Here is a 27,575-nt window from a genome sequence, read left to right as displayed (position 1 = left end):
CGCTTAGGTTCAGGAATATACGATGGATAATACTAGTTGCGTCATCTGTGGTAGCAAAGAAGAAACGTACAAGGCACTAGCTCGAAAGAAGCCAGACTTTTTACATTCTGAATTTTTCTATTAAAAAAAAGGGGCTTATCAACGTGGTGGCATTGCATTGAAGTACAGTCGATTGATCTCCATATAACATTGCTGGTGCTGATATACCAATTATATTATATTGTCTTTAATTATGTGGTAAGAACATTCCATAAAAGCGATCGAAACTTGCACAGAGTATTTCAGTGCCACAAGCACAACAACAGCAGAACTCTAGGTTTGCCCACATATTTTATAAGTTGCTATTACTTACCTCGGATGAGCGGACGCTTCAGTTCTGGGCGCATTTTTCGGCCGTGCTATCTTAGTATCGAAATATAGATATTTGAAATCTGTGAGCCATAAATTACCGTCGCATGATTTCGACCGGTATAGGGAACTCGTCCAGTAGACAAATGTTACAAGCGAAAAACATGCAGGAACAATTACGTACATTTATCTGCCAGTGTTTGTTCTTATCTCCAATGCAATCAACCGAGGGATGATATCGCGCATTTGATTTGCAACTAATTAGTATTTTAGTTCGTTTGATATGGCTTCCGAACCATTGCTCAAATATGAGCATTACTTGTCGTTAGACAAACCAGAAGTAAAATTTGCTTACATTCCCAATTTGCGGTTTTCACAGTAATTGCCTTGCTTAGTGTTTTGATTTTCTTATTACCATCTTGGTAATGTCAAAATTGAATTCACATTTAGGAACAACACGTCTAATAGCTATTCAAGAGCTCGCCATACAACGATTATGGCGTTTCCAATTAAGTGTGTGCGCAAGTCTAACAATCACAGGATTTTCAGAGCGAGCCCTTCAAACATTCGCCTCGCGCGCCTTGTACAATAGCGCAAGGACATTTAACACACTAGCACTTGTACTAGCATTTATGACGATGTGGCTTTTTCGCGAATTAAGTGAGGAATGACAGTCTCACGGTAAGAAAACGATGTTTTGAAGTTTTGAAATGCAGCTTGGTTGTAATATGTGTTGCATCTATCAAAGGGAAAATAAAGCTGAAAAACATAGGAGCTAATTCTGGATACGTACATGATGGCCCAGACGTACAAGGTCTCCCTAGTAAAAATCCGGTGTACCAAAATCTTTATAGCACTTGGAACAATTTATGCTAAGAATAGTGTATACACAGCACGATGTATGCCTTTTGACCCGCCTCGAGTGAATCAGAAGCAAAAAGATCACCGTGATGACTGGCAACTTGCTTATTAAGGTATACCTCGTGTCGAAGGCTACTTTCAGCCTCGACCATCTAACTGCTGTTACGATGGCTTCAGCGAATGTCAAACTAAACGCCGTCCTCCCCTGTGACGAACTAGATCTCATACCGATGAAGCCACAATCACAGTTGCCACTGCGTGCTAAGGTGTACCTGAATATATTCCATCTGGTAGATAGTGACATCGGATTCCTTCTGGCAGCCCAAACCGCCGTGCCCATTGACATGCTGAAAAAGGGATCCCCATCCAATCAAAGCCAGATAAGTATGAAAGTGAAACTGTGTTTCCCGCAGCTTTGGACAATAAAGCCAACATCTGTGTAATTCACCTACCAGCAGCTAATGTGGATATTTAAGAGAAGGCAAGAATTGGGGTCAAAGAGACTCTCGCACGATAATAGAATAGGAATAATAGGAGCATTTTTTTATATATACATAACGTATTACTGAGCCCGCAATTTATTTATACTTAATAAATATCGACTTTAATGAATTGGTAAGGTAAATACAACATAAAAAAGTATAAAATAAAGTTTGCAAATTATTTTGGATCGTTTTCAAAGTCTAGTATTGATTTTTAAAACAATTTGATATCCACGCTTATCTATTGACGGACAGGTAAGTGACAGTTGCTAATTGTGTCAACGACACTGTAAACCTAGGCAATACATGAGCAATTTTAAAAATAGCAGAAGGATAGATGTATGCGCGTATTATACCTGCAACAAAATAAAAGGACTATAATTCGAAACACGCTGCAAAAACCAACCCTACTGTAAACCCAGCATTGTCAAGAATACACCAAACTTCCACGTATGATCGGTGAGCTGAGATTTGGGATCAATATAAAATATAGTACTTCCTATTTAAAATTGTACCAAATTGTGTTATAATTCTTCTTCGGCGCTAACATTGATGACAGTATAGACTAGAAGATTATTATTCAAAACTAGGCGCTCTGTGCATATTAACTTTTATATGCGCTATTTATATGCGCTTTTTTAAAGCGCTTTTTCCTGCTGTTGTTATTATGGACTATTGTAAAAATCTAACTTTACTCGAAAACTCGTTTGGTTACTCCTATAAATAAAAGCATTCGTCACCGTCACCGCAATGCTCACTGTTTATGCTATTAAAATTTTTATATTCAACGCGTTCTTGAAATTGTCATGTCATTTTTGACTTCGTTAAGGTGTACCTTGCATTTCAGTCAATACCTAGTTAGAAATCAACACACGAACACGTCAGAGTTGCAAAGCAATGAAATATTTTTCTTATTCAATTAATTTGTTGTTGGTATTGTTCTCATTTTATTTTTGTCTTGTTATAACACATAGTCTTTACAAAGATATCCTAAAGCGGCGGCTTTGTCTAGGCGAACCTCCAACGTTTGATTCCTTCCCATGCCCATATTGGAAAACGGAAAGAATAGTTCGAAAGAAAAGTTGGTTTAGCTTTAAAGATCCGCCTTTTGACGCTCTTCTTGTTATACTTATTTTATATTTGCAAGCTGCAGTTTATACAAGGACGGCAGGGCCGCACGAGGTCAGCGGCAGCTCCAGCATTTAGGTTTTACCGCTTAGCCTCTCGACACCTGATTTGCTCACCATCACCACCTATAAACTATAGAACGCCAAGGTACCAATGAAAGGCGGCTGGCCAAGCAGTGAACTGCCATGCTTAACTTACCCCCGATTATAGCTTATCTTGAGAAAGCAGCTACTCGGTCGATTCTGTTTTGCCGCATATTTAATTTGACAACGTCGTTGTCCCACTACTCAGTGACAGTACAAAGACAAGGTGATAATGCGTTATTTTAGCTACACCTGCCTGTCGGTGTCGGCAGACTATTCGTAACCCTATTATTCGGTGGACGCAGAGCTAAAGGTATCGGGCGCAACTCGCGAGTCGCAATCGTCGTTCTCGTGCTAGAAGTGTTTTGTTTTTCGCTTTGGTGACTCGCTACTTAACGACGGTATGTATATGCGGGCGTCTACCTCTATATCGCTCTGTTAAATTGATCGTGTTATACAAAGGAATTATCACATTCTCAATAACTTTCTTTCCCTATCGGTTTCGTCTACTTTTCCTCTTCTCCCTCTTTACGTTTCACTCTGTCTATCCATCAGTCCAGTAGCTACATTATCCTGTTTTACTTACCTTGTTTCGCCTATCCCTAATAATGGCTTATCCAGCCGTTCTTCTTGAAACACTATCAGACGTGGTCGTCCGTCAAACGTTATATTATACGTGTTTGTGTGAATATCACCGCTTCTGGGATAGGTTACCATGTCGCGCCATAAAATGAATGACATGCGCACTTTCTTCTGTTACTTATTTTCTTATGATGATTGTTAATCATTATGGTCGTGATGAAAACCGACTATCCAGGCTGATTGCGTTGCCTAAAACACGCTGTGCTGATGGCCGGCGATCTATCCCCTTATATGCTGCTCGTTTCTCTCTGTCTGTATCTCTAGAAAATAGAAGAACCATCTAACGGCGATTGCTGTGCTTAACGCTAACTCCATAATGGATACTCGAACACTCTAGACAAACTTGAACTCAACCCAATTAAAGATCTGCCAGGCATTATCTTCAAAGAACAAATCGACGACCTTGCTCTTCCCACATCACAGCCATCATATATCTGCTGCCACAGGCAATTGTCTTTGCCGTGCGTGCCTATGTTACCTTCGATGATTTTGTCTTCCAACACATGCCGGACGCATACAGAGTGGTTGTTATTAATTTGTTTCAGCTTAATTGTAACTTTAATTCTTTTACGGCCACGTTCTGTTGTAAATCTATCCAGGATAATCGATTGCGTTGGAACCGTAAGTTTTCTGCCCTGTTTTTTTCGCTTAATACCCCGTCACATATCCCGTGAGAAATCGTCTGATAGACAGTGATAATGGAGTGGTGTAAACACCGGCTGTTTGCTTAACATAAAAAAGAAAAAAGAAAAAGATGGAAAAACGAGTCGTTATCACTTAGGACTATACCGTGTTCAGTGATCGTCGTTGTTAATATATACTAATCTCATTATAAAATGGAGATCCACAAGGTTCCAAGGGAAGAAAGAGTAACTAGTAAATAATAATCGTATGTTTGTAGCTTCGTCACGTCCATTACAAACTTCTTCGCCATTACTATTTACGTCTTAATATTTTTTCTTTTTTCTTAATATTTTCTGTTTTTCATCTTTAGAAGTCTTCTTGGACTTCACATATGTGTTATTCTCTGTCGTTTTCCGGATGAGCAAGATTTCTGCGTCGCCGGCAAACACAGTTAGCCAGGAACTTTGCCTTTCTGTTGTTGCTTTCTCTCGCTCTCTTTTTCAAGTAAATATATATAGGTACATATAAAAAAAATATGTAGAGGAAAAAAGAAAAGTGTATATATATACTTAATGACTACTTTCGTTAAATATGCATCGCTGCTTCTACATATGCACTTTTATACATGTTTTCTGCTCAAGTGCTCATATATATCTATAGGCTGGGGATTATCGTTCATCATCTAGTTTTCCTCCTCCTAGGCAGTTATAACTTTCCATATCACTTTACTCACTAGCTTTATATTAGTATAACTTCTGCTTAACCCTGGTATGTTGATCTGGCCCGCTTAGAACCATTTCTACTCATAAATTCAAATAAATGTAGATGCATAACCACGCGACAATGTGAAAATGCGAAAAGCCGCTCTACATACTTTCAGCAAGGATTTCGTTGGAGTTCAACAAAGAAAGGTATTTGCGGATGTAATTCAAGCATCCTTATTACGATCGTTATCAGCGTAAAATTAGAAAATTCAAGTTTGTTTCTCAGATAAATCTAAGCCCCTTTTGAGTTCTTACATTGCCTCACGTACTCCGTCAACGTCTATACGACATACGACGTATTTTTACTTCATTTCAAGTGTCATGTTCCCTTCCCGTAATCGCTAGTGCGTTTGTTTTTCTCCGTTTTCGTTTGCCCTTACGCTTTGCTTCCATATTTATTCGTATTGATTTTCACTACGATTACCTCTATATACGACAACTGTCCACCACCGAACTGCCAGTGGGACGTGGCCGTGTATTTACTATGATCGTAACTATTTTCCGCTTTTTCTCTACCCGATTTGACGATCACTTACACGAATATCAGATTTTCCTTATAACATGCCATGTTTCGTTATCGTCGTTATTGCCATGAGGGTGTTGTTGTTTCTACGTCGATGACACAGGTATAACTATTCAGCCCATTATTATGTTACTCTTTAACAATTTATAGATGTGAACGATATCATACTGTTGTTAGTGGGTTTGCTTATCACTGTATGGTGTTTTTGTGTTAACATCATATATCCATGTCTTGTTTCTTTACACCTCTGCCCTAACATTAACCGAATTTATTCGAAACACTTCGCAGCTCGACCTTTTAATAAGATTGCACAGTGATATGAAGATTCGTCACAAAGGACACGGCCACGTCGATGGTTTACTTCCATAACATACTACATTTCCTGTTGCCCTCAAGGTGCTTCGTGCAAGAAAATATTTTGTTCTTATAGTATACGATCAGCAGCTTCGTTCAACCACTGTGTACTCTATCAATTGTACAGAGGTATGTGTGTTAAGCAAACAAAATCGATTCGACAGCAGAAGAGAGCCAGTGATTAGAAGAGGCAGCAGAAATGGATCGAGGCAGAGATCAATTCCGACTCTGTCTAGGTGATCGACAGCCAACATGGCTGGACTTCAAATATATGTATATTATTCTATATGCGTGTATGTCTATTAAATACATCTGTTATTCTACTGCTATATATACATATATTGGCCAAAACCAGTGTACGGCCTATCTATTTAACACATACACATTCATATAATCACGCGCGAAAAACAACTTTGCCGTGACTGATGTTTATCCCATTTTGCCCGTAACCCTTAGCACATCTGTGTGTCCGTTTTTTTCGTATTATGTTTTCGGCTGCGTCAGATTTGTTGGACTTGCTGTCCCCAGATCCAGTCTCTGGTAGGGTTAACGCCACCCAGTTGGCTATCTACTACCCCGTCAATATCTGCCGCCATGCCTTTGGATCCTATTGATGGTTAGGCGAATCCGCTTACGCCAAAGACGTCGCGACTGGTAATAACACCGTTAAAGATCAATAGGTCGGATCAAACCCCAGATAAAACCAGAAAAATGTTCGTTCTCGAAAACAGATTTTTCGTTTTGCTTGGTACCTCCTTTCTTTCCTAAAGAGCACAGGCGCGCGTCCGGTTGTGTTGATTGTTTAGATATACTGATTCATAGTGTCCTCCCATTTAATCGGTATGTTGTTAGACAACCGAACAGCTAGCAACAACAATTTCAAATTTGAGGCCAAAGCTGGCGGTTAGACATTTTCTTGCGACTTTCGTACGGCGATGTTGCGTGACTAGGTCAAGACGGTCCAGCTGGATTGGAGAATGTTGGTACGTGGGCGGCTATTATGACACGTAATATCTTGATACCTTTCGGCCAAAACAGGTTAACGGAAGGAGGGAAAATTATGACATCCATGTGGACGCAACTGTTCATCGTCTTCGACGTAGTCGTCTAGTCGTCATTTGCCTTCGTCTTGCCCATTTCACACTTTGCTTAATTGTTATTGCGTCAGCAAGCACGCTTCAGATTGTGCCAATCCAGGCATCCACTTTAATAGTTGATCAGGTTTGTCGTTCAATCACGGACAGCTTTCCCGACTGGCGCGGGAAATGGGAAGTTTCTTCGGGGCGAATCAGGGTTCGATTCATTGTCAGAAGAGCCTCCACCCCCGCCAACTGCGCCAGGAGCAGCCGGATTTGCCATCGACGGTCCTGCTCCACCAGGGGCTCCGCCCTGAGTAGCCTGCGGTGCAAGCGGAGACCCGGGCGGCGGTTGATCAACATTGAGGAAGTCCCAGATAAGGATGGAGTCGTCGTGTGATGAAGAAACGATCTGGAACTCATCGAACTGCAGTCGGAAAACCCGACCAGTGTGTTCCTGTAGAAACGACAGACAACCCAGGCCGGCCGCGAAAGCCAGTTCTGTTAGTTTGGTTAGAGTGGAATCTCTCAATTTAGAAGTTAGTTTTGACGCGATTTAATTATTTAAAGTGACGACAAAATAATTTACAGGCAATCTCAAAAAGCTTAAACGATTAGTGGACGTAAAAAGCAAAAACAACTTTCCTCTGCTAGAGTTTGAACCTTTAGCTCTCTTACGCTATTTTTATAGAAGCTTTTATAACAAAAATATCGTTCCGATGATTATGATGGTGTTAATGATCCTGACCAAAAGGAAAGCAAAACTTACGATAAGTGTGCGGACGCAGAGTTGAGCAGCTGGTGCACGATGATCTAACGCGGCATTCAGGTCCCACACCTATTGCAAAACGTAACTCATAAAATCAGCCCCTCCAATACCAGTACTGTTTATTTCTGCCATAATAAAAATTTTTAGTACTTGCGGAAGTATAATATTGTTATTATTAATATTATAAAAAAAAGCGCGGAGTACGCGAAGGAACTCCTTTTGGTTATGTAGTTTCAGACAGAATATGAAAATATAATATAATATATTATAAAACATCGACGTGACGACTGGCGGCTACCGTGGCACCTAATCTAACAAGCTTAACTGACTGTCAGTTAGTCGGAAACTATTCTCCCTACGAAGCCATAATGTATGTTCTGCAGCCTAAACTATGAAAAGGTTTATTGTAATTCGTATATCACAATGAACCTTTTCATGGTTGTCAATTCGTGCACCGCTTAGTGGTCAGTTACCTTGATCTTCCCGTCGTAGGCACCTGAAACGATTCGCTTCGAATCAAACCGTATGCATCGCACAAGCTCTTCGTGTCCCTCAAGAACACGAAGGCATGTACCGAACTCGATATCCCAGAGCCGTATCGTGTTGTCGGAGGACCCGCTGACAACCAAACGTTCACGATACTGAAGACAAGCGATTCCTCGTCGATGACCATTCAACGTGCGCACAAATTCACACGATGAGGTGTTCCAGACCTGGGGAATCGATAATTACGATAAGATTAAGAGGATGTCGTCGCTTTTCCGAACTTTACAATTATTCACATCACGCTAAATATGTGCTTCTGATTTCTATAATCGTAATGGTTATAATTTGTATAATAGAGTCTCGTGTTATGTGTTCCTCTGAAATATACTGAAACACATAAGTAGCATAGCTTCTCCTTGCCACCTTTTTTGCTGAATCAAGGTGACTCGTCATATAATATCTAACCATACTAAACGTTGGGAATAGCCTGCCTTTCAATAATCTGGCTACCTCCGCCATAATTTTCTATGAACTTACTTTAATTGTGCGATCACCTGACGCGGAAACAATATAACGCTCGTCGAAATCAACAACATTGACGGCTGCCCGGTGACCGACAAGGACCCGACGAAGCGCAATGTCCCTTGGTGAAGTGAGGTCCCACACAGCAATTGAGCGGTCCTTTGAACACGTTACCATCATGCCGTTGGTAAAACGCAGATGTAAAACCGCCTCACAGTGGTGTATCAATGTGTTCACTAGCTCTCCAGTTTTCACGTCCCACACCTATGTAAATTAAAGCAACAAATATAACGACAAAAGCAGATTCGTAAGAATGAAATTCACCGAGAAACACAAGAGCTTGTTTATTTTGACTAGGTGAAACATTCTAAGCAGACTCATACTAATTTCCAATATAAAAAAAACAAGGTTATTAGCTGACCGAGCGTTTTGAAGTCAAGTCCAACACAGTAGACATAGAAAAAAAGAACTTCTTCGTTGTTTGTTGTTTTGAACTTGACTTTTTCGTTCGTCTAATTCAAAACAAAGTCATCTCAAAATTGAACTTTTCTATTATTTCCGTATACATGCCTTATACACCTCGCGTAAGATCGTCTCTCGTACTATGGCAAAAAAAACCTGTCGGTCAGCCAGGAAAATGCCCACTATTTTCTAATATCTACCACCCACAGGCTACTTTTGTAATTCCAATCCATTATGTACTTTAAATGAATGAAATCACGAATGAGATTCGCCTATAGCAGAAGCCAATCGCCCCCACTCCTAGTTCCAAATTTAACAACGATAGGTACAACACAGTATTGAGGCAGGCAATAATTCCTTCTTGAGTAGCAGCAACATAGTCGTAATTCTACGTAGGCCTCGGGACGCTAGAGTACCAAGTAGGGTCTATAGCACGGGGCCACGGTAATTTCTACTATGCTGGGCCAAGCATGTATGGTATCTATTCAAAATTATCCACTGAGATGCGTAGTCAAGCCAATGCTAACTCGTGTAGGCGTGTTTCCTAGGGCAGAAGCACCTAGGGCAGACACCAAAAGGACAGAAGGTCGGTTTGTATGCTAACACGAAAGACGTAACTAAACCACAAAAAAGGAGTACGAGAATGACTCATGGAGGTGACTAGGTCGCAATGGTGACATTGAATGAGGCTGATCATGACTGTTATACGGCTTTTATACTATACATTGCTAGGCTTGAGCAAAACAGGCAAAAACCGGCCTCCATATAAGCAACTGCACCCGGACCGTAGTTGTGGCAAAATTCTGTTCAAAAAAGGGTTGATAGTATAGTTACAAGAAAGAATAAAATTAAATAAAATGGGAAAGCTTTCCATTTATGAGTAACTTAGGTGAACGGCCCAACAGCACCTATATACCGAGGAAAGTCAGAAAGAAAATATTGTACTGATAACACAGGCTATCCGAAACTACCTAAAGTGAATCTGGAGAAAGAAACGGCCGTTCTGAGGAAGAATTAATAGCTTCCATGAATCCCAGTATCGACACGCGCTCTGTGAAGGCGAACTACAAAAAAATTGAAGATGAGTTTAATATTCTAACGGGTCTAAAAGTTCTTCGGGTCTTATGAATATTTTTGCGAGAGAAAGCAAGCACTAAATAATTTTATATACTTCCTAAGTGAAACGAACTTTTACGGTAGAGTCGGATGAGCCTGAAATGATAACCTGGTCATCATACTGCAGGCATAGAACGCTGCCGGTGTGTCCCTGCAGCACGTGTGTACATTTTAAGGTCTTGCGATCCCACATCTTAAGCGTATTGTCCCGGAGCCCAGAAACGATCTTGTTGTCATCGTACTGCAGACAGTACACTCCTGAAAATAGACGTGCCACGGTTACATACGTCACTAGTAGGAAGCTGCGAAGTTAGGCTAAGGAGTAACTTGATTTTATTGGGTTTTATCTAAGAAACAACCTATACATATTCGATGTACCAGTTCACTGGTGTTCATTTAGCAATCGAGCTATCCGTCACAAAAAGACAGATCGTGGCTATAACGGAAAAAGACGCACGGTATACAACGAATATGATCAACAAATAAAATCAAATTATAGAAGTTTTCCGGGTGCTGGAAGTCAATTCAGCAGTGGACATGGAAAAGAAAACCTCTTCCCTTAATATTATACATCTCAAACTAGTTATTAAAGATTAACTGCCGACTCTTTTCATAAAGGGGAATCACTTGAACTTTTATTAGAAAATCTAGAAGTATCTGCGCAACGTTAACGGGGCTAATTAAATGATGAAATAAGCTTAATTTGTGAAACGTAATAATGTAGTACTTCTGCATGCAATCAGTACTCGAGAAGTAGTATATTTTTAGCCCGATCGTCTGTTGACATTACAACAGGATCGAATTAGCGATCCTTAACCATGACGTATACTCGACATCGACAAAAAACACGCGATACTCGATGCTAAGGATGTTTTCGTCCTCTTTTCGCGTTTCCTGAATGACAGCTAAAGCCAACCGACTACTCTCACTTTGGGGTTTCTGTGTATGACCTTTGGAATACGATAGTAAGGTATTATTAGATTAGTTTACGGGGGTGGGCCATTGATTAATCAAGACAGTAAACCAAGATAGTGAATTCTCACTTTGAATAGAACAAAATGAAGCTATGTAATACTTTTCAGCCTTTTTTTTCTTTTAATTGCTGTTAATATAGAAATAGACCCTGTAGAATATCTCGTACTTTTTTTTGGCATAATATATGCGTTATGGTTACCGGGCGCTGCTCCAAGCATCTGGTACGATATCCACGGATTAGCTAGCTAATGTTTTTTACGTCCTGCCAAAATACCCGGTGGATCGAAAGAGCATTATGTTTACAACCGCGATCTGTTTTACCATTTCACTGTAATTTTTAATCAATTGTACCATTTTTGTTCAACGACAACTCGACACTCGAAAGATAGAGATTAACACCGGAGGAGACAGCATGATCTCTGTATCCACGTCGTCTTTTCCATATTAAGCCAGCGTTCCTCACACATCCAGCTATGTTTTCGCATTGAAATTCTTTATGAAGCCCTTCCTGCTCGACAAAAAATCCGTCCAGGGCTATTTACGTGTTCTTACGTAATCCAATGTAGGCGGCCTGCTAGGATATTCTGTTGTCACTCGCCGGCTCATTCATTTATCTATCGCGCATAAGACAGTTTAGCAAACTATCAACTCTACTAACCTTTGGAGTTTTCGCTTCGACAATTGATCTTCTGGAGGTTAGGTCGGCCAGTTTTCCAGTTGTCTTCAATCGCCTTGATATCTGTAACCACGCTGGGATAGAGTTTGCGATAGAACATGTGTCCTGGATGAGGCTTACCCGGCGCCGGCTTAAACAGATACTGCATCCAGCCCCGACGTTCTGCCAGACCTCGCCATAGTGGGTCGATACGAACCTGCCGTTCGATAAGCTTCTTCCATAGCATACCTTCAGCTATTACTCGGTACCATTCTCTCGAGACACATTGAGCGTTCGCTAACGATTGTACATCGAGATATGACAGAATGATTTCAGCAAGATGATCAAGACCTTTCTTCGGTAGCAGACTGATAAAGTCTCGTTGCAACATAGGAATCAAGGTTGAACTAACGCGCGAATGCTGGGCGTGGCTCATCATTAAAAGCAGTTTCTCAACAAATGCCACCTGATCATCTTCCGCGGCTCGATCGAAGTGTTCGAGAGCCGTTTGCAGGTAATTGCGGTCTTCGGGGGCAGTTTCGGGAGGTGCCCTCCGTGCCATCACGCAAGGATTAACTGGAGACATTACTACGGGACATTCACCAATTTGCATCTGTGTGTCAGGCCAAATAAAAACATGAAAGAAAGCAGGGTTATAAGCTATTACAGGTATATATTATCGTTCCTAAATAGAATAAGTTTAAAATAAGCTAGCTGCTTCTTGTGTGTTCGGACAGGATGTTTTGCGTGCAACATGGTTATCTTCGAACAGCTGTAGTTCAGGAGCAAACATTTACATTACCGCTGTGAATTGACGCCTAGTTCCAAACTGCAGTGACGGTAGACCAATGAGTTACTTAACTTCTGTATAATAAATAGTACCCTTAAAAGCCGCAATGGTTCAACCAAAAGTGAGATTGTCATACGGGACTACTAAAAACACCTCACCGTACTAACATAGCTCACGCAAAGTAGCATTTTATGCCATGTGTCCTCTCTTTTCAAGCATCCTGTGTTCTAACAATCCTAAATCTCGATGAAGAATATCTAAATCACGTATACAAGAACGCGCTTAGGTAAAATCGATAAATCATAAGAATTATTTGTATGTCCTTGACGCCCGTTTATAATAGGTCAGCATCGTCATTCCTATACCTTTTGGAGAACGTAGCTGTAGGACAAGATTTTGGAAACAATCAGGCATAACGATATCGCCGAGCATTAACCTGAAGCAAAACTTGCCTGGTAGAAGTACGGAAGCCGTCTATTTTTTGAAGGTAGTAAGATGCAGGAAAGTACTGCCAATGCTTCGAAGTCAGTTTTCTTTTAACTTCAACATTTCAAGTTAAAAGGGGATGCCTTTCAATTGTATATAGATCTGGAATTGGCAAGTGCTCTCACTCCTATAGAAATAGTGCTCTGCACGGGACTGAGTGGCCGCAATGAGTTTACACAATATAATAAGGTCCTTAGGTATTTCCACAGCGTAGCACGTTAGATTTAAAGAATCACCCTATGCTTCGCTTGTTATAAACAGTATTAAAAAAGTACTAATCTGCTAAATGTACCAATGGAATCGGCAGTGTGTTTTCTTTGAAGTGTTAGATTTAGATGATATTCTAAATAGCAAAACACATGCGGAAGTCACATGCGCCGAAGCATGTAATTACGAGTTCTACCGACACTTGCAACAACCTAGTAGCAGAGTTTTCCGTATCAAGGATAAAATATCGAACGCTTTCTCGGTGTGCGCTGGGAATGCTATGGCATCGAGTAGCAACGCTAAGCGATGCTTTTTTTGTATTAACTGTATCGTTTCTAGCATTCAGAAAAAATCCGCCGAGGCGTTATTTTACCCGTACAAAGCCACCCACCCACTCACACACACACCACACACACACACACACACACACACACACACGCCAACAATGTCTTTCGTGTTTTTTTAAAGAAAGAAGTTCAACGAGTTACTGTCGTATTTGTTGCCATTTAATTGAAAACACACGCACGCTCACCAAGTTTTCATCGCTGAGAACTGCGCCGCTACCATCACTGACTTTTTCCTGCAGCCCGCCCATTGCTCTCGTTATCGCTTACTGTTCATACCGTAACAACCAAAGTCGATCACTGCAGCTCAGTTAGCTATGGCAGGGGGCATCATGGTGATCTTAAGCGTAGAACGTTTCACCCCGTCGCTCTTGGTATCAGCACCTTGTTTAGACTTTGCGTGCTCAAATGAATTGTGTCATGCATGCTGGATAACACATTCATGCAGGTAATACGTGGCGTGACTTACAGACAGAGTGTTAAGACATTGCCATCTAGAAATGGAGTAGGAGGGAGAAACAGCGTAGGTGAAGGGCAGATAACAGCTATCCCATTTGTTCTGTCTTTCTCTGTGTTTACTTGTGTGCGTATGTGCGTGTGTATTGTTTGTTTAAGGAGTATAAGTTTTTGTAAAGAACAAAAACATCCGAAATTGCACGTTTGCACGTGCGCTATATGGTGTTATACTTGGAAAACGCACCTTATGAAGTTACAGCGGAGGGATAAAACGAAGTAATTATAGTACCGTACGTAAATTGTAGACCAATACTTGCTGACGTAATTGTAGAATTAGAATCCGGGCCACTTAATTAGCGAATCCAGTATACCGTCAAAGTTAAGCAGCAAATTTTGGGCTCAATACAGACTTAACAAGTGTAATTTTATCAAGCTAAGTACGGAGGAAAGCGGAACATTAAATCCTCTCTCTTGTTATCCTTCTCTTTTTACGCGTATCACTTTTTCCATATTTTGACTGGTTACCATCAAACAATGTCGGTACAATACACACCACATGTTGCGTAATAACACTTATAACAACAGCAGCGACGCCAATAATGCGGTCTTTGTGGTGATAATTTCTACACTACTAGATATTACTGAATCGAGAAACGTGACATACTGCATTCAAAAACGTTCCGTACACTTAAAAAATGTGCGGATAAGTGACTCATTATCATACGATACCCGTGGACGACATTTTCGAAATAATGCTGCAATGATTTTTGTTGGGACAGTGATTACTTGCACAGTTTACCCGTCACACCGGTATGGATTTAATGTAGATTTTTCATTATCTTTAACGAAGGAATGCCTTTTCATTTTATGTAAATCGGCGACTTAGCATCTTTTTATCAAGACAACTTCCTTCTAAAAAAAATAAGTCTATTATTTTACCTTGTTCTCCTTGTACGATTTAAGTAAAACGTAACTGTTCAGGCAGGTTAGTGCGCGATAACTAAATGCTGGAATAGGCTAAAAGCAATATGAAGTTTATTTTAGCTACAATCTAACCAACGTTGAATTAACTGACTCAAAGGTCAAGTTCTCAATTCCGTTTCCGTGAAATCCACATATATTATGGAACGCTTTGAATGTTACGTTACGCGTTACGTTCTACGCAATCTACACACAATTGCCAGAATGTTTGTGACAGCGGCTAAAATGTACTGACCCATCAAAAAGCCATGCGATGTTTGGTAGCCAATATATTTTTCAGAGCCTACGTGAATGCGTTTAATGCGTACAAACAACAATCTCTACGACGGCGCAGTTACGTAAACAACTCGAGACAATTAAATTAAAAAAACTTCCGAAGTTACAACCACGTTAGGTATGCGCCTTGTTTCCAGCTGTATACCCTGCATTGCTTACTTTCAGATGCCCACAATGGTTAATTTGTGTTTTGATCAAGCTTCATTCCATCAAGATCCTCTATATAGATAGTCCTATTACAGTAGCTACTTTTGGTAGTTTGACTTTACGGGCATGGTTTATACATACGTATACATTTCCAGAATTCGTTTCGTTATTCGGTGCCCCCCATCCACTATATTCAGTAGCACGCTCTCTCTCTAAACAATGGCTTATTTTCTTAATAGAATGCAATCCTCAAGCACGATTCGATCGACGTCTGATAATATTTCCTGATAGATTTCTAAATTGTCCCTTACGTTCATGTTAGTTGCGATTTCGTTGTCGGCGGTCGCTGAGCGCTATTGAACGTCGCTGAATCTCAGTGTTTATTTCCAAGAACAATTAAAACTCGCAATTCTTTGTCAGCGTTTTAATGTTATATATACCAATACAGGCGGCAAACCCACGCATTCCTTGGCCCGTCTTCTCTATAACCCATTCTCACCACATTGCTAGACATTGGGCTTAAAATGACGTTAGACGCTAAACTCCCTAATTACCGGCATCACGATTGTCTAGTACTGTATGCGAAAACAATTACCTGAATGCATGTGAAATAGAACAGTGTCTTATCACTAAAAATCAGTAATACGTTAGCCCCACGTTTTCGAACCTCCAAGTTTATTAGCTGACGATAATAACAACATAGGCCGCATATTCAAAAGTTGTTAACAAGTCCCACTTACAATTTTATAACTATTTGCTACCGGTATCGTTGTCCAGAGCAATTCATTCACACTACATAATTATATAGTACGACAGGACACCGCATTTAGCCAGTGGGCCGCCATTTAGATCAGTATTACATGTAGACAACGCACAATGAAATTCAAAGTGACGGTTAGGTAGCTCGTCCGTAGTTCTCAGACTTTTTGGCTCTCATCTCAGTTACCCCCGAAGTGCGCTCGCTTAGTAATACTAGCAACGAATCATTATACCTATTACTATAAAAACGACTCAATTATTTTTTTTCATTTTTTCGTACGAAAATCGTAACATTGGACTATTGTTATTACTGCCATTTGTTATTACTGCTATTTGTTGTTACTGCTGAAGTATTATTAGTAATCAGTAAGCTTATTAGTAATTCGCCTGCCTTATGGCAGTAAGAACGAATTTGACTGACCCAATAACAGCGTTCCGTGTGTTGGGTGCCGACTGATGAATGTCTGCCGTGAGAGCCCAGAAAAGGTTAACTGTAATAAAATAACTGTACTGTAATCTCTAGATAGGTCTGAAACGGCTTACTCTAGTCCAAGTGGCGTTGTACTGTGCCATTTAAAATTATTATGGCACATTGAACCGCTATCGCTGGCGATAGTAACTGGTTCCACTCGCCATTAGAGCTGCAACCGTTGTCTCTAACAGCACCTGATGATGTCGCCTACTATATTTGTGTTGGATCTGTTTCGTCACCGACGACAATCTAATCAAATGTCGGTATTTTCGTTTTCGTCGTTATTGTTTGACGCCATCGTGGACGTTGCCGTCGAAATGTCATCATTTTCATTGCCGAAAGAACAAGATCACCACCACGAAGTGGTCGGTTGGGGTAGGACAAAAGGCGAAAATGCGTGTTGGTCGGCATCAATACCGATAACACACAAATACGCGAAAACGGCCACGACGAAGACAGCGACCGCATATCAAACGAGCACAGCATAGAACAGATAGATAGTCAAGAGCGAGCAGGTGTGATCAACCAGTCTCACGTTATTCAGTTGATTTACATCAGCAAAAGCGACAGGTGGGTCGAATAGTTACGGGACACGACCCATATATAATGGAAAAACAAGCTGTAATCTGGCCGTGGCTGTATCTGCCAACACCCCTATTCATACAGGTGCCAGTGCTGCTGCTGTTGGGTTCACCTGCTAAACTGGCTCCACCGGCAACCGGCCATTGCACTCATAACGGTACAGTAGCGGCATGGTATCACCAGCAAAATGACCCGCTGTTAAAATAGTTGTATGACTCGTTTAGTTTGTCTGCGGTTTAAAGATCCAGTGAGCGATTAAGCGCATTAGCATAGAACGCTAGAAAGCTATTAGTGTTTGCAATATTGAGTGTTTTGTTCGGGCAGTGATGTTACGCTATCATCTTCATCATCATCGCCCATCGTTTCCATCATCTTCTGCTTAACTCCATTTACGATAATTGGCAGTGACCGTTCATCATTTACTGTGGATAGATACCGACGGTAATGGCACCACGAACGCTTTTTGCTTCCCATAGGAGCTGCTCTGGATAAAAAAAGAACCTCGAAAACGAAGGCAATACAGGAAAAGATAAGACAGTAAAACAGCAACAAACCGTCCAACCAGCGGCAGCTGCAACACCGGCAGCGACAAAGTGGCGAAAGTAAAACGCTTTCTTTGCTTGTTGTCGCAGGAAGTGCAGCGCCTGTACTACAAGTGAAATAACACCAACGGCATTAAAACAGGGAGACCCAAAGAAAAAACGGTGAATTCAGATGCGACGAGAGAAGTTTGGCCTGGCAGAAGGCAGTATAGGTAAGAACCTATTTCTACCGCAGTAGCGTTCATCGTCGTCGTTATCGCAGCCGCCGCCGTCGGTACGCGTAAAGCCACTCACCGCTTGTCTGTTCTGCTCGCATGTTTCTGTTAGCTTCACAATAACTACGAGGCTGCCAGTTTAGTTTTGACTAGAAACGTTTGACTGTATCGACGTTGTAAAAGGGACCCTCTCCTCCCGCTAATCCTTTATCGCTTAGACGCTACAAACGCAATGCCGCGATTGTTTATTGCTATTGTCCAAAAGCAAAAAAAGGAGAAAAGGGTTAGCTTTTGTTAATGGCCGTAACAATTAGCAAAATTAGATTGCAGCACAATTGTTAGATGCAAAGCTGAAGAACTCAATATTCGCACTGGCTGGTACGTGGTTGAAAAAAGCAAATGCGGCATCGAAAGTGAATCTATCAGCGATAAGCTAAGATTATATCAACACGGTTTAACATTTGTTTATTATTCTAAACGAACAAAAACGTTTTTCTTGAATGCTTCCGACTGTAAAAAACTAGTTAGTATACTTATCATCATTCATTAATATGACGTAACAGGTACAAAAAATATCGTCATTGGCGATTAACAAATCTTTTTGTCGTCGGCTGAATCACGACGACAGCGTGACGTCCACAGCAATGACAACGTTCAAGTACAAAACTGTACATAGAAGAAATAGTGTCACAGCAAAAATCGACAACAAATATGGAAGACCAAATTAAATGAAAAAATGTCTTCATTACTTGCTTTAGCATACCAACCTCATTCCGGCATTGACAACGACAGCATCAGCACAGCCGAACGCTGTTACTGCTGCGCGATCGGAAAAACACCCTGATTCCCTCCGCTAACAGCATGATTGAGTTGGCCGTCCCGCGCATAGAAACAGGAAAATAAACTAGAACAATACCAAAAAACAAAAACTAAAACTGTTTTAGAAAAATCGAACCGTTGTTGATATGGCTATAGACTAAAACAATCCATTGGCCCCTAACGACGTTATTGTATAATAGTTAATCATTTCTCTGCTTCTTCCTAGTCAAGGTAAATCACTACAGACTCCTTGAAAGTCTCCAATCGGTTCCGACACCCTAAAGCAGAAGGCAGCGGGAAATTCAGACATATAGTGATGCTGTTACGTAGTGGCAAGGGCTAAATGCAACGAGGGCAATATGACACTCGAACGTCAGTCAACAACACTGCAACACCAAGCAACAGGTTGACGCAATGAAATTGCTACAAAATTAGCAGCAATAACGAGATCGAACACTGACCAACGAATCAAGCATTGATCATTAACGGACATCACCTAGAAATGGCGCCTGCGAACACCGTTATAGGCGGCTGCCATAGGCAGCTTAACGCGCGACAGGCTGGAGCTTTTGTTCGGCTCTGTGGGCTGCTGTTGTTGCTGAGGGCCCCTCCATGTCTGTTCCTACTCACGTTGGTAAAATTTTACCTGTTGTCGCTTCGACGGTGACGAACAGTCAATCACCAAACCAGTCTTTATATCTAAGCATTAGCCGGAGTCGTATGAAGACATAGCTGTCGGACGGTGTCCGTGGCCGTAGCTCGAATTCTCCTTCCTCGTGTATTTTTAACGGAGTTACACCAGCATGACGGAGGCATCGGTTGTGTCGTTCCTATTCAGCATTATACGCGGTGAACGAAGTTGAGGTTCGGCCACCTCAACTTCGTTCACCGAAGTGGCAAGGCGACGTTGGCTTCATTAGTCGGGTTCGGTTCGGTGTCGGCCAAGCGCCTTTTACAAAGCAACCTTGCTACCGTTATTATCGCGAGATAGCGTCACCAGCAGCCCTTATTCGGCTTGCCGTTGACTGAGTGACTTGTTCAATCAGTGTATGGTTGCTTCGGACTTCGGCTCTATCTAGACGATAGTTAAGTGCTTTTGCACTTCGGCACTTTAGGAGCCTTCATCCATCAGCAGCACATAACAGCGATGGCGGTTGTCCCTACTGTTGCCTATGTAAGTATGGTTGCACTACTATTGCTGCTAAATCCATAATACTTCCACACATAAATATACACATGTCTTCTTGTTCTACGCGAGGCCTGCGATGTGTCATTGGCACAGTGGTAGTTCCATTTGTGACTCGTCCATCGTGCTGATAACGACAATCTCGCGTTACTGAAAAAAGAAGAAAGGGCCTATTTGCCTATCAATTCATTCGGCATTTAGCTAGCTGTACATTCTTCACTGGGTCTGTCCATCCAACTTCCTGTTGTTCATTGACATCTATCGGTAAAAAACGGAAGCTGTTGCATATTCAGCGCTAAGCGAACTATCTAACGAATTTTACTTTTGATGTATTCTTACAACTGAGGAAAGGTTGACGCTACGTAGCCGTATTGCCGCCTTTTTTGCAATACAAATAAAGATTACACATTGCTATTTATTTTTACGTGCAATCAGCAACTGTGACAAACGGTCACAGTTGCTCGTAACTGAAGGATACTAAGGCCAATTCGAATAATGCGCTGCCCACATACTAAATAATATTATTGTTACCAGATTCGTACGTAAACAAATGAAGCCTAGTCAGGCGATACCATTACTGCAATATTACAATCGAATCAACAAGTAGCTTATTTAGACAAATAGAAACAGACATGCGTTGAGCAATTCGGCTCATTTCAGTGGTTACAACATTTCGTTAGCAGAGAGAAAATTGATTATTGAATACGTTACTATCGACTGAGAAGTGTTTCGTTGGATGACCTGGTTACGTTAGGCCAATTGGTGCGTCCATCACACATGAAGTGCCAAGCTTACTTTTCGCATGAAAAGCATGCTATTACTGTATCATCTGTCTTTTTTTTCGGAAATCGCACACAGCGACCATCGATACATCCATCCATCGCAAAGATGGACGAATACCGAAATGTGCGACAAAACCATAGCGACATCTAGTGTCAACGTTGCTAACAGCAACAGACTAAGACTGCAACGGTGGTTTCAGTGTAATCGACGCATCATCCCATTTCCGGATCGGGTCAGTTGTGTTCAGCCAGTCAGGTTCAGTGGGTTGCTCGGCGGGTCGGGTAATCGCTCCCTGCTGATATCTTTCACGAATAGATACGGGCTTGTGACGTCGGCTACTATGTTTTCTATGCAGAGATGCTGTATAAGGATGTCACGTAAATAACATAGCAGTGTAAGCAGTAATAGGACAAAGCCATAGAGAGACACTGTCTAAACTATGGAAAGACCGTGCGGATAAACCGAATCGAACGCTGAGCGTCACGTCACTTCGACTCCATTAGCGTTAGCCGGGACATCAAGAAAGGTCGATTCGAACGACGTCGCTGACAAAGAAAACGGTCGGACAAAGCAGCGAGAAAACGACAAACCAAGCTGCGTCTTCAGCGTTTTGTGCCTGTTTCCCAGCATCAACAGCCACAGCTGTGGTATTTGTTAGCCGGTGTTCTGCCTAGAACTGATCCTCACTTTTTTTCGAAACGACCACAAAGACGATTCTTAGTTCGTTTGGTCTTACCCATCCATACGCGGGAGCAATATTCACTGCAGCACGAATATACGGTGTCACTCGTAGCAGCCACATTCTAACAGATATATAACAAAGCCTATAATATATATATAGTCGAAGATGTGTTGACTGTTTTTCTAGCTGAATAGCCTTAGGATCGCGTATTATTAATATGAGTCGCATTGAAAGATGTTGAGATTTGGCTGTAGAAGACGCGCAAAATTGTTGCATCGCCCTTATTTAGACTTACGATTGAACATTTTGAAGACAAGTACAATTTTGGGAGAGAACCTTTTTACAATAGAGGCACAAACGTTACCTAAGCTTATAGAAGTGTTTGCGGTTCATGTCCAGCATGCGCTTTCCGAAGAGACGGCTTGAAAATGGTTCTGTTACTAAATTCTGTTAGTGCTGATGTACAAGACGTTCCTTGTAGGGGTCACCCAATGACAGAATAAGTCGATGAAAGTTTAAAAGTTCAGCAATACCGACATGTGAATAGGTATTATATCGGTAGTAAGTGGAACATTTACCACCTAATAGATTTAAATATTCAAAGCAGAAGGTTAGCTGATGCTTGGGTGCCACGCGAATTGACGCAATAAATTTGATCGTATTTCCATCTGCGAAACTCCACAAACGAGCAACGAGAGCAGTTGATTATGGGCCGTGAAGAGTGATTATTATTATATTAGATAAGTGATCTTACAGCTCAGACGGAATTCAAAGAAGGTAATACTATGTGTTTGGTAGGATTTAAATAAAATCGTGCATTATGAATCGTTGCTGCCTGATAAAACGACTAATTCAGATGTTTACTGCCAATAATTAACAAGATTAATACCTATATATATATATATATATATATACGGAAAGTAAGAAAGGGTAATCTAAAAAAAGCTATCGGCGACTGTGGCAGGTACGCCAAAAAATAGTTCATCGAATAGAGAAACCTTGTTGCAAGGAACAGCAAGTAAGAATAATGGGGTGGAAAAGAACGGGCACTGCTGTTTGCCGTCTTCCTGCCGGCCAATAAAAGTGAGGCTTCAATTTCGTGCTGTAAAGCGGTACAAATGTTACCGAATGATATACAGCACAGTCTATAAATGACGCTGCCGGGGTCTTGGGATCTGTAACTTTCTCGGTGGATAAATGAATGAATGCAGTCATAGTCTGCCAGGTATATGCAATGGCAAAGCTAATGCGAAACAGATCGGGTCACATAGTAGTCCAGGTTTTGATCCAGGTAAAGACACGTGCTGGGAACGAACCTTCGTACGGTCCCTGTAGTAAGGTGATCAAATCATATTTCTCATAGCAATATGAATATTGAACTCTTGGAACTTTTGGAGGTAAAGACAGATATCATGATCCACTACAGCTGCTGATTAATGTAACCTTACTTTTAATGTTGTACAGATGAAACTATAACGTTACTTCTTTTGTTAAACTGTCTAATTAAACAGTAGTAGTTAAATGTAAGACAGCATAGTATGATATCAGCATTACACCTATGAGCTAAACGTTCATAATTCTTAAACGTTGAACCCAGGAATAAGTTAAATTTGTCTGCACACTGCCCATATATTTCGCATGCCCTAAATCACTAAAGCATTGCTCACCTGGCCTTTGTAGCACTTTTTTTCGTCTTGAAGGATTATATCCAGGACATTCACAAGCCAACTAGATTATCCACGTTATAACGCCACGACAGATCCAGCGAATATTAGCTAACATTTCCACTATCTGACATACCTGATCACCGGAGCCGGCCATAGAATCCCCTCCAGCTGGCGTTGGGAGCTCCATGCTTATTAGTCCAAAAGCGATTATCCTCTATGTACTGTTGTTGTAGACGTCGTCGTCTTCGGACCCACTAGTGATAGCCAAGTAATCGATAGTCTTCACGCGCTATAAAGTTACTCACTCCCGTGGTAACTACGTCCTATCTTGTCGAAGAAGCTATCGTTCCGTTTGACGCATACTATGACACATCTAATCTTCCGGCACTCACTGCGAACTTACTTAATAAACGCACGATTACGACAGCACCTAGCTTGTCGCAGCGGTTACGGTCTGTCCCCACGATCCTTCCGCCGCAACACTTAACAGATACAAGCCGCGAAAACGGTAATGATTAAAAAAAAATACGCACAATATAAATATTCCTGTCTGTAAACGAAGACGACGCCGACCACTGGCCTGATAACCGCTGTTGTCGATCGATAGAGTTTCTATTGTTGACGTTGTCACTTCCCCTCGATTCGCGTTGCGTTGTCCTAGCCTGAAGGAGGAGTTGGTGGGCGAATGGTGACTGGCGCTCCTAAAACTACTGCAGTTGTTATTATTATTGTTGCTGATAATAATAATAAGGCAGCTGCTGCTCGTTGCTTCGAACGATAAAACGGCGTTGAACAAAGAAATAGGCTACCGCCTGCTATCCACCATTGACATGTGATGGCTAATACAGGAAGAATGACGATGATGCAATACGATACTGTAAGGTACAATGCGATGACATCTGATGTGTACGCAGATCGCTACCGTTGTGGTAAATCTCATTTGCAGCAACTGAGAATTGCACTAACATACGCTTCTTCATGGCTGAAACTTGTTCACTGTCAGGTGGATGGACTGGCTGGCCAGAATCGACGCTTGCAGGCAATCCAGCAAGAGCAGTCTAGCACACGCGACAACCCGCGCGGTACCACCAATACAACAACGCTACCTAATTTGTGCATGGGAGGGCGGCGCTAGATGATATAGCTTGTAGTCTTCCGTGAAGTTGGTCCGCGAAGATCGACTCAGTGAATAACTACAATTTTTCGAGCTCGTCGTATTATCGGTTCCGACCTATTGCACTTATGGCAATAAGGCGGTAGACTGCTTGTTGTTGTAGTATAATGACTATATCATGAAAACGTCTAGGGGATTTTGAAGAGTCACAAATCGTTATACTGACACTAGGAGATCCAAATTATCAAGCATACGAAGACCAACCTGCCGTTGCTGTTAATGGGCTGGCTTGAGTAACCGATCGAAGAAGAATACCACCGTGAGAGGCGCGACGGTTTCTGGTTGTTACTGTTCCACCGACCGATTTGTCTGAGGTTTCAGCTTTTTTCCAACCCTTTTTTCTTCCACTGCTCTTTACTATCGACACTTCGGCAATCAAATGCACACAAAGGCCACTGACCGGTGTAATAGACCCCTTTGGCCGTGACGAAACGATCACTGTCAGCGTTTGTTTCAATGTATACTCAGCGGCTCAGTAGTTCACTGAACCCTGCCTAACTTGTTTCTCCCTCGACACTACACGCTATTTCTTGCTCAATGTGCTGTATTCGGATGTATGCAAGCATAAACGATTCGGCTTTTGTTCCCTGCCTGTATCCATCTGTTCTGTATTTTTATGTCCGTTTGTGTTAGATACGATGAATATTTATGTCGACGCTAGCGATGAGTACTAACACTAAGCAAGTTCGTTTTTAGGCACGAAATATGATTTAATCACGTACGGCCTATTCTTTCTTTTACACGCTGTGGAAACACTCTTCCTTAGGCATGCTGTTTCGTCGAATTTCTACAGTACGCTAGGTAGGCAATGGCACCGATTCTTCAAGCAAAATCTATCACAAGGATACGACCTGCAGCTCGATCGCGCTCGCGCGAGTTGGTCGGGCAAAAATTCGCTCGTAAATGACGAACTTTTTGTTGAAGTTGGCTAATTATTGTTCGTTGACAAACTGAGGCAGTAGGTCCGATTCGGATGATTACAACGTCCGCGATGACGACCTGTGCCGACTGCAGTGGTTCAACGACGTCTCAACAAGCGCACAACCCTCATCACTCCTCGAGTTGCTGTATGACTGCAAAAATTTTAGGTCAATTTTTTGTTGTGGCGGTAATAGTCGCTAGTGAATGGAGCCACAGTAAAACTGGCCCCTAGCACCCGCGAAGCAGCCAGACCTGTTGTCTTTTGATGTCGTTTTTTTCGGCGGTGTCGTTCAGCGAAGCAGGCCAGCAGCGGCGCCACGAACAGCGTAGACGCTGCCCTTAGCTCCTCTTCCTGTATACGTAATAAAATGCTATGACGAGATAAAGTTTTGATCTGGCTTGTCTTTGTTAACTTGTTATTGTCGTGTTGATCTTACCCGTTGGATTGAGTTCCTCATCGTATTTCGGTATTTCCGTCGATTTCTCTCTTACAAGATAAAACTCAGCACATTTCCCCTTATCTAGAAAAGTCTTGTCGACTTGCTTAACGATTCACTGTCAGTACAGCAGTAGCAGGCAGGTAGGCGTCAACCAAAAGTAACACCAGTTGCAAAGTAACCTCAGTGTCTTTCGTTGTTAGAGGTGCACGAATGAACGGCAGATTTCGACGGACGACTTCGTATCAAGGGTGCACGGCATGATACAAGGGGCTACCAGACGGGCGAGACCTTATGAGGTGTTGCTGACGCCCGTCTCGTAACGACACACATACACACCGCCTAAGCAGGAGTTGTTACCACAGTTACGGTCAGTCGTTGTAGGCAACTGTACCAACAGTGACTATAATGAGAGCGATGACGGCTCGCATAATAGCACATAAAAAGCTCTGGGCTTTAGCTTAATTACAAAATAACGGCAGCAGTAGGTAAATTGAAAAGTAGATGCATCGAACCGACAACAGAACTTATTAGCTCATCATCTAGCGAACATTACTGGTTTTAGTAATCGTTATGCTATTAGCGCTGCAAGTCGCAACGTTGGAGCAGCACTGCCATACTTCACGAACGGTGGCCACTCAGCCTACCCGACAGAGCAACCAGCCAACCTCCTCTTCTCTTTGGCCCCAACTTCGTTATGAACGCATTACGCTAGCCTGAATCATTGACGAAACGAGCAGACGACACGGGCCATGATTGGCCGGGCGGTCCGACATCGACTGCATGCGCTGACCGCAAACGGCTCGAAGAGAAGCAGGAATTGTCGCTTAACTGGTCACAGGTGACAAGGACAAAGGTGTGAGGGAAGCGCGATACTTTAAATAGGTTGCACAGCTAAGTAAGGACAGCATAAATGTCATTAAATGCAAAAAATACTATATAATTTCATTTAGAAAATAGCTATCGTTGTCGTTCCTAAGTGAGTGATCGGCGGGTAGCAGTCAACAATTAAGTCGAGGTGTATAGGATTATGGCGAAGTGTTATCACGTCCTAGTTAATTACTCGCGTTATAGCAGGAGTACGGGTTCGCTGTTTAACAGTAGATGTACTGGTTATCATGGTGATATAGAAATTTGTCAAGATAATATCATGAATGTGGAATTTCAAAAAATGCTAAATGAAGGTCAGAATAAATCTGTACTACCAGGCTTCATAGATATTGGTTAATCGCATATGATGACTGAATGAATCTCAAAAGGGACAATGCGAAAGGTTTCAATTAAACCCAATATAATAATGTTTATTATTATTATTATCAAATTAATACAATAAAATAGTAGTCGATTTTATTATCTATCTTCACATTATATCTTTAACAAAAAGGAAGGCCTACCATAAGAGAGTCATAGTTACTCCCGCCGTTTACCCGCGCTTCAAAGAATCTCTTCACTTTGACATTCAGAGCACTGGGCAGAAATCACATTGTGTCATAACCAATATTACTGGACTTCACAATGCTTTGTTTTAATTAGACAGTCGGATTCCCTCAGTTCGTGCCAGTTCTGAAGTAGTTGATAATTTCCACTCACATCAGCATAAACCGAAATAGCTAACAATGTCCATAAACACAACTTCGGTCATCATCCAGACAGACACGAAGTCCATCCGGCGACAACACAATGTCATAAATACTTCTACTGTCAACCTGACTGGATCAACCTTCAGAGCCATCCCTTCTCCCAAAGTTACAGAACTATTTTGCCGACTTCCCTTACCTA

General features: G+C 41.7%; 1 protein-coding gene across 10 annotated transcripts in view; it reads right to left on the bottom strand.

The window, feature by feature from the left end:
• The window catches only part of LOC111262322 (beta-TrCP), a 37,000-nt gene extending 10,491 nt beyond the window's left edge, over nt 1-26,509 (bottom strand). For 4 of the 10 annotated variants that reach the window (XM_086969125.1, XM_022836472.2, XM_086969133.1 and 1 more), the window contains exons 1-7: nt 13,886-14,056; nt 11,874-12,483; nt 10,314-10,498; nt 8,678-8,926; nt 8,128-8,367; nt 7,655-7,723; nt 1,142-7,342 (exon numbers count right to left, since the gene is read on the bottom strand). In XM_086969125.1, the coding sequence (XP_086825251.1) occupies nt 7,040-7,342; nt 7,655-7,723; nt 8,128-8,367; nt 8,678-8,926; nt 10,314-10,498; nt 11,874-12,483; nt 13,886-13,948 (1,719 nt within the window). In that variant the 5' untranslated portion in view covers nt 13,949-14,056 and the 3' untranslated portion in view covers nt 1,142-7,039. Of the gene's footprint in view, nt 1-352; nt 7,343-7,654; nt 7,724-8,127; nt 8,368-8,677; nt 8,927-10,313; nt 10,499-11,873; nt 12,484-13,885; nt 14,057-14,397; nt 14,457-18,206; nt 18,379-18,894; nt 19,032-19,592; nt 20,283-23,397 lie in introns of those variants that run through there. The other 6 variants (XM_022836493.2, XM_086969137.1, XM_022836485.2 and 3 more) reach the window with 6 other exon arrangements.
• Between the last annotated feature and the right edge of the window lie 1,066 nt (nt 26,510-27,575).

The sequence above is a fragment of the Varroa jacobsoni genome, unplaced genomic scaffold (genome assembly GCF_002532875.2).
Source record: "Varroa jacobsoni isolate VJ856 unplaced genomic scaffold, vjacob_1.0 scaffold_69, whole genome shotgun sequence".
NCBI classification, from domain to species: Eukaryota; Metazoa; Arthropoda; class Arachnida; order Mesostigmata; family Varroidae; genus Varroa; species Varroa jacobsoni.
The sequence above is the reverse complement of the archived record's forward strand: the minus strand, read 5'-3'. Positions and strand labels throughout refer to the sequence as shown.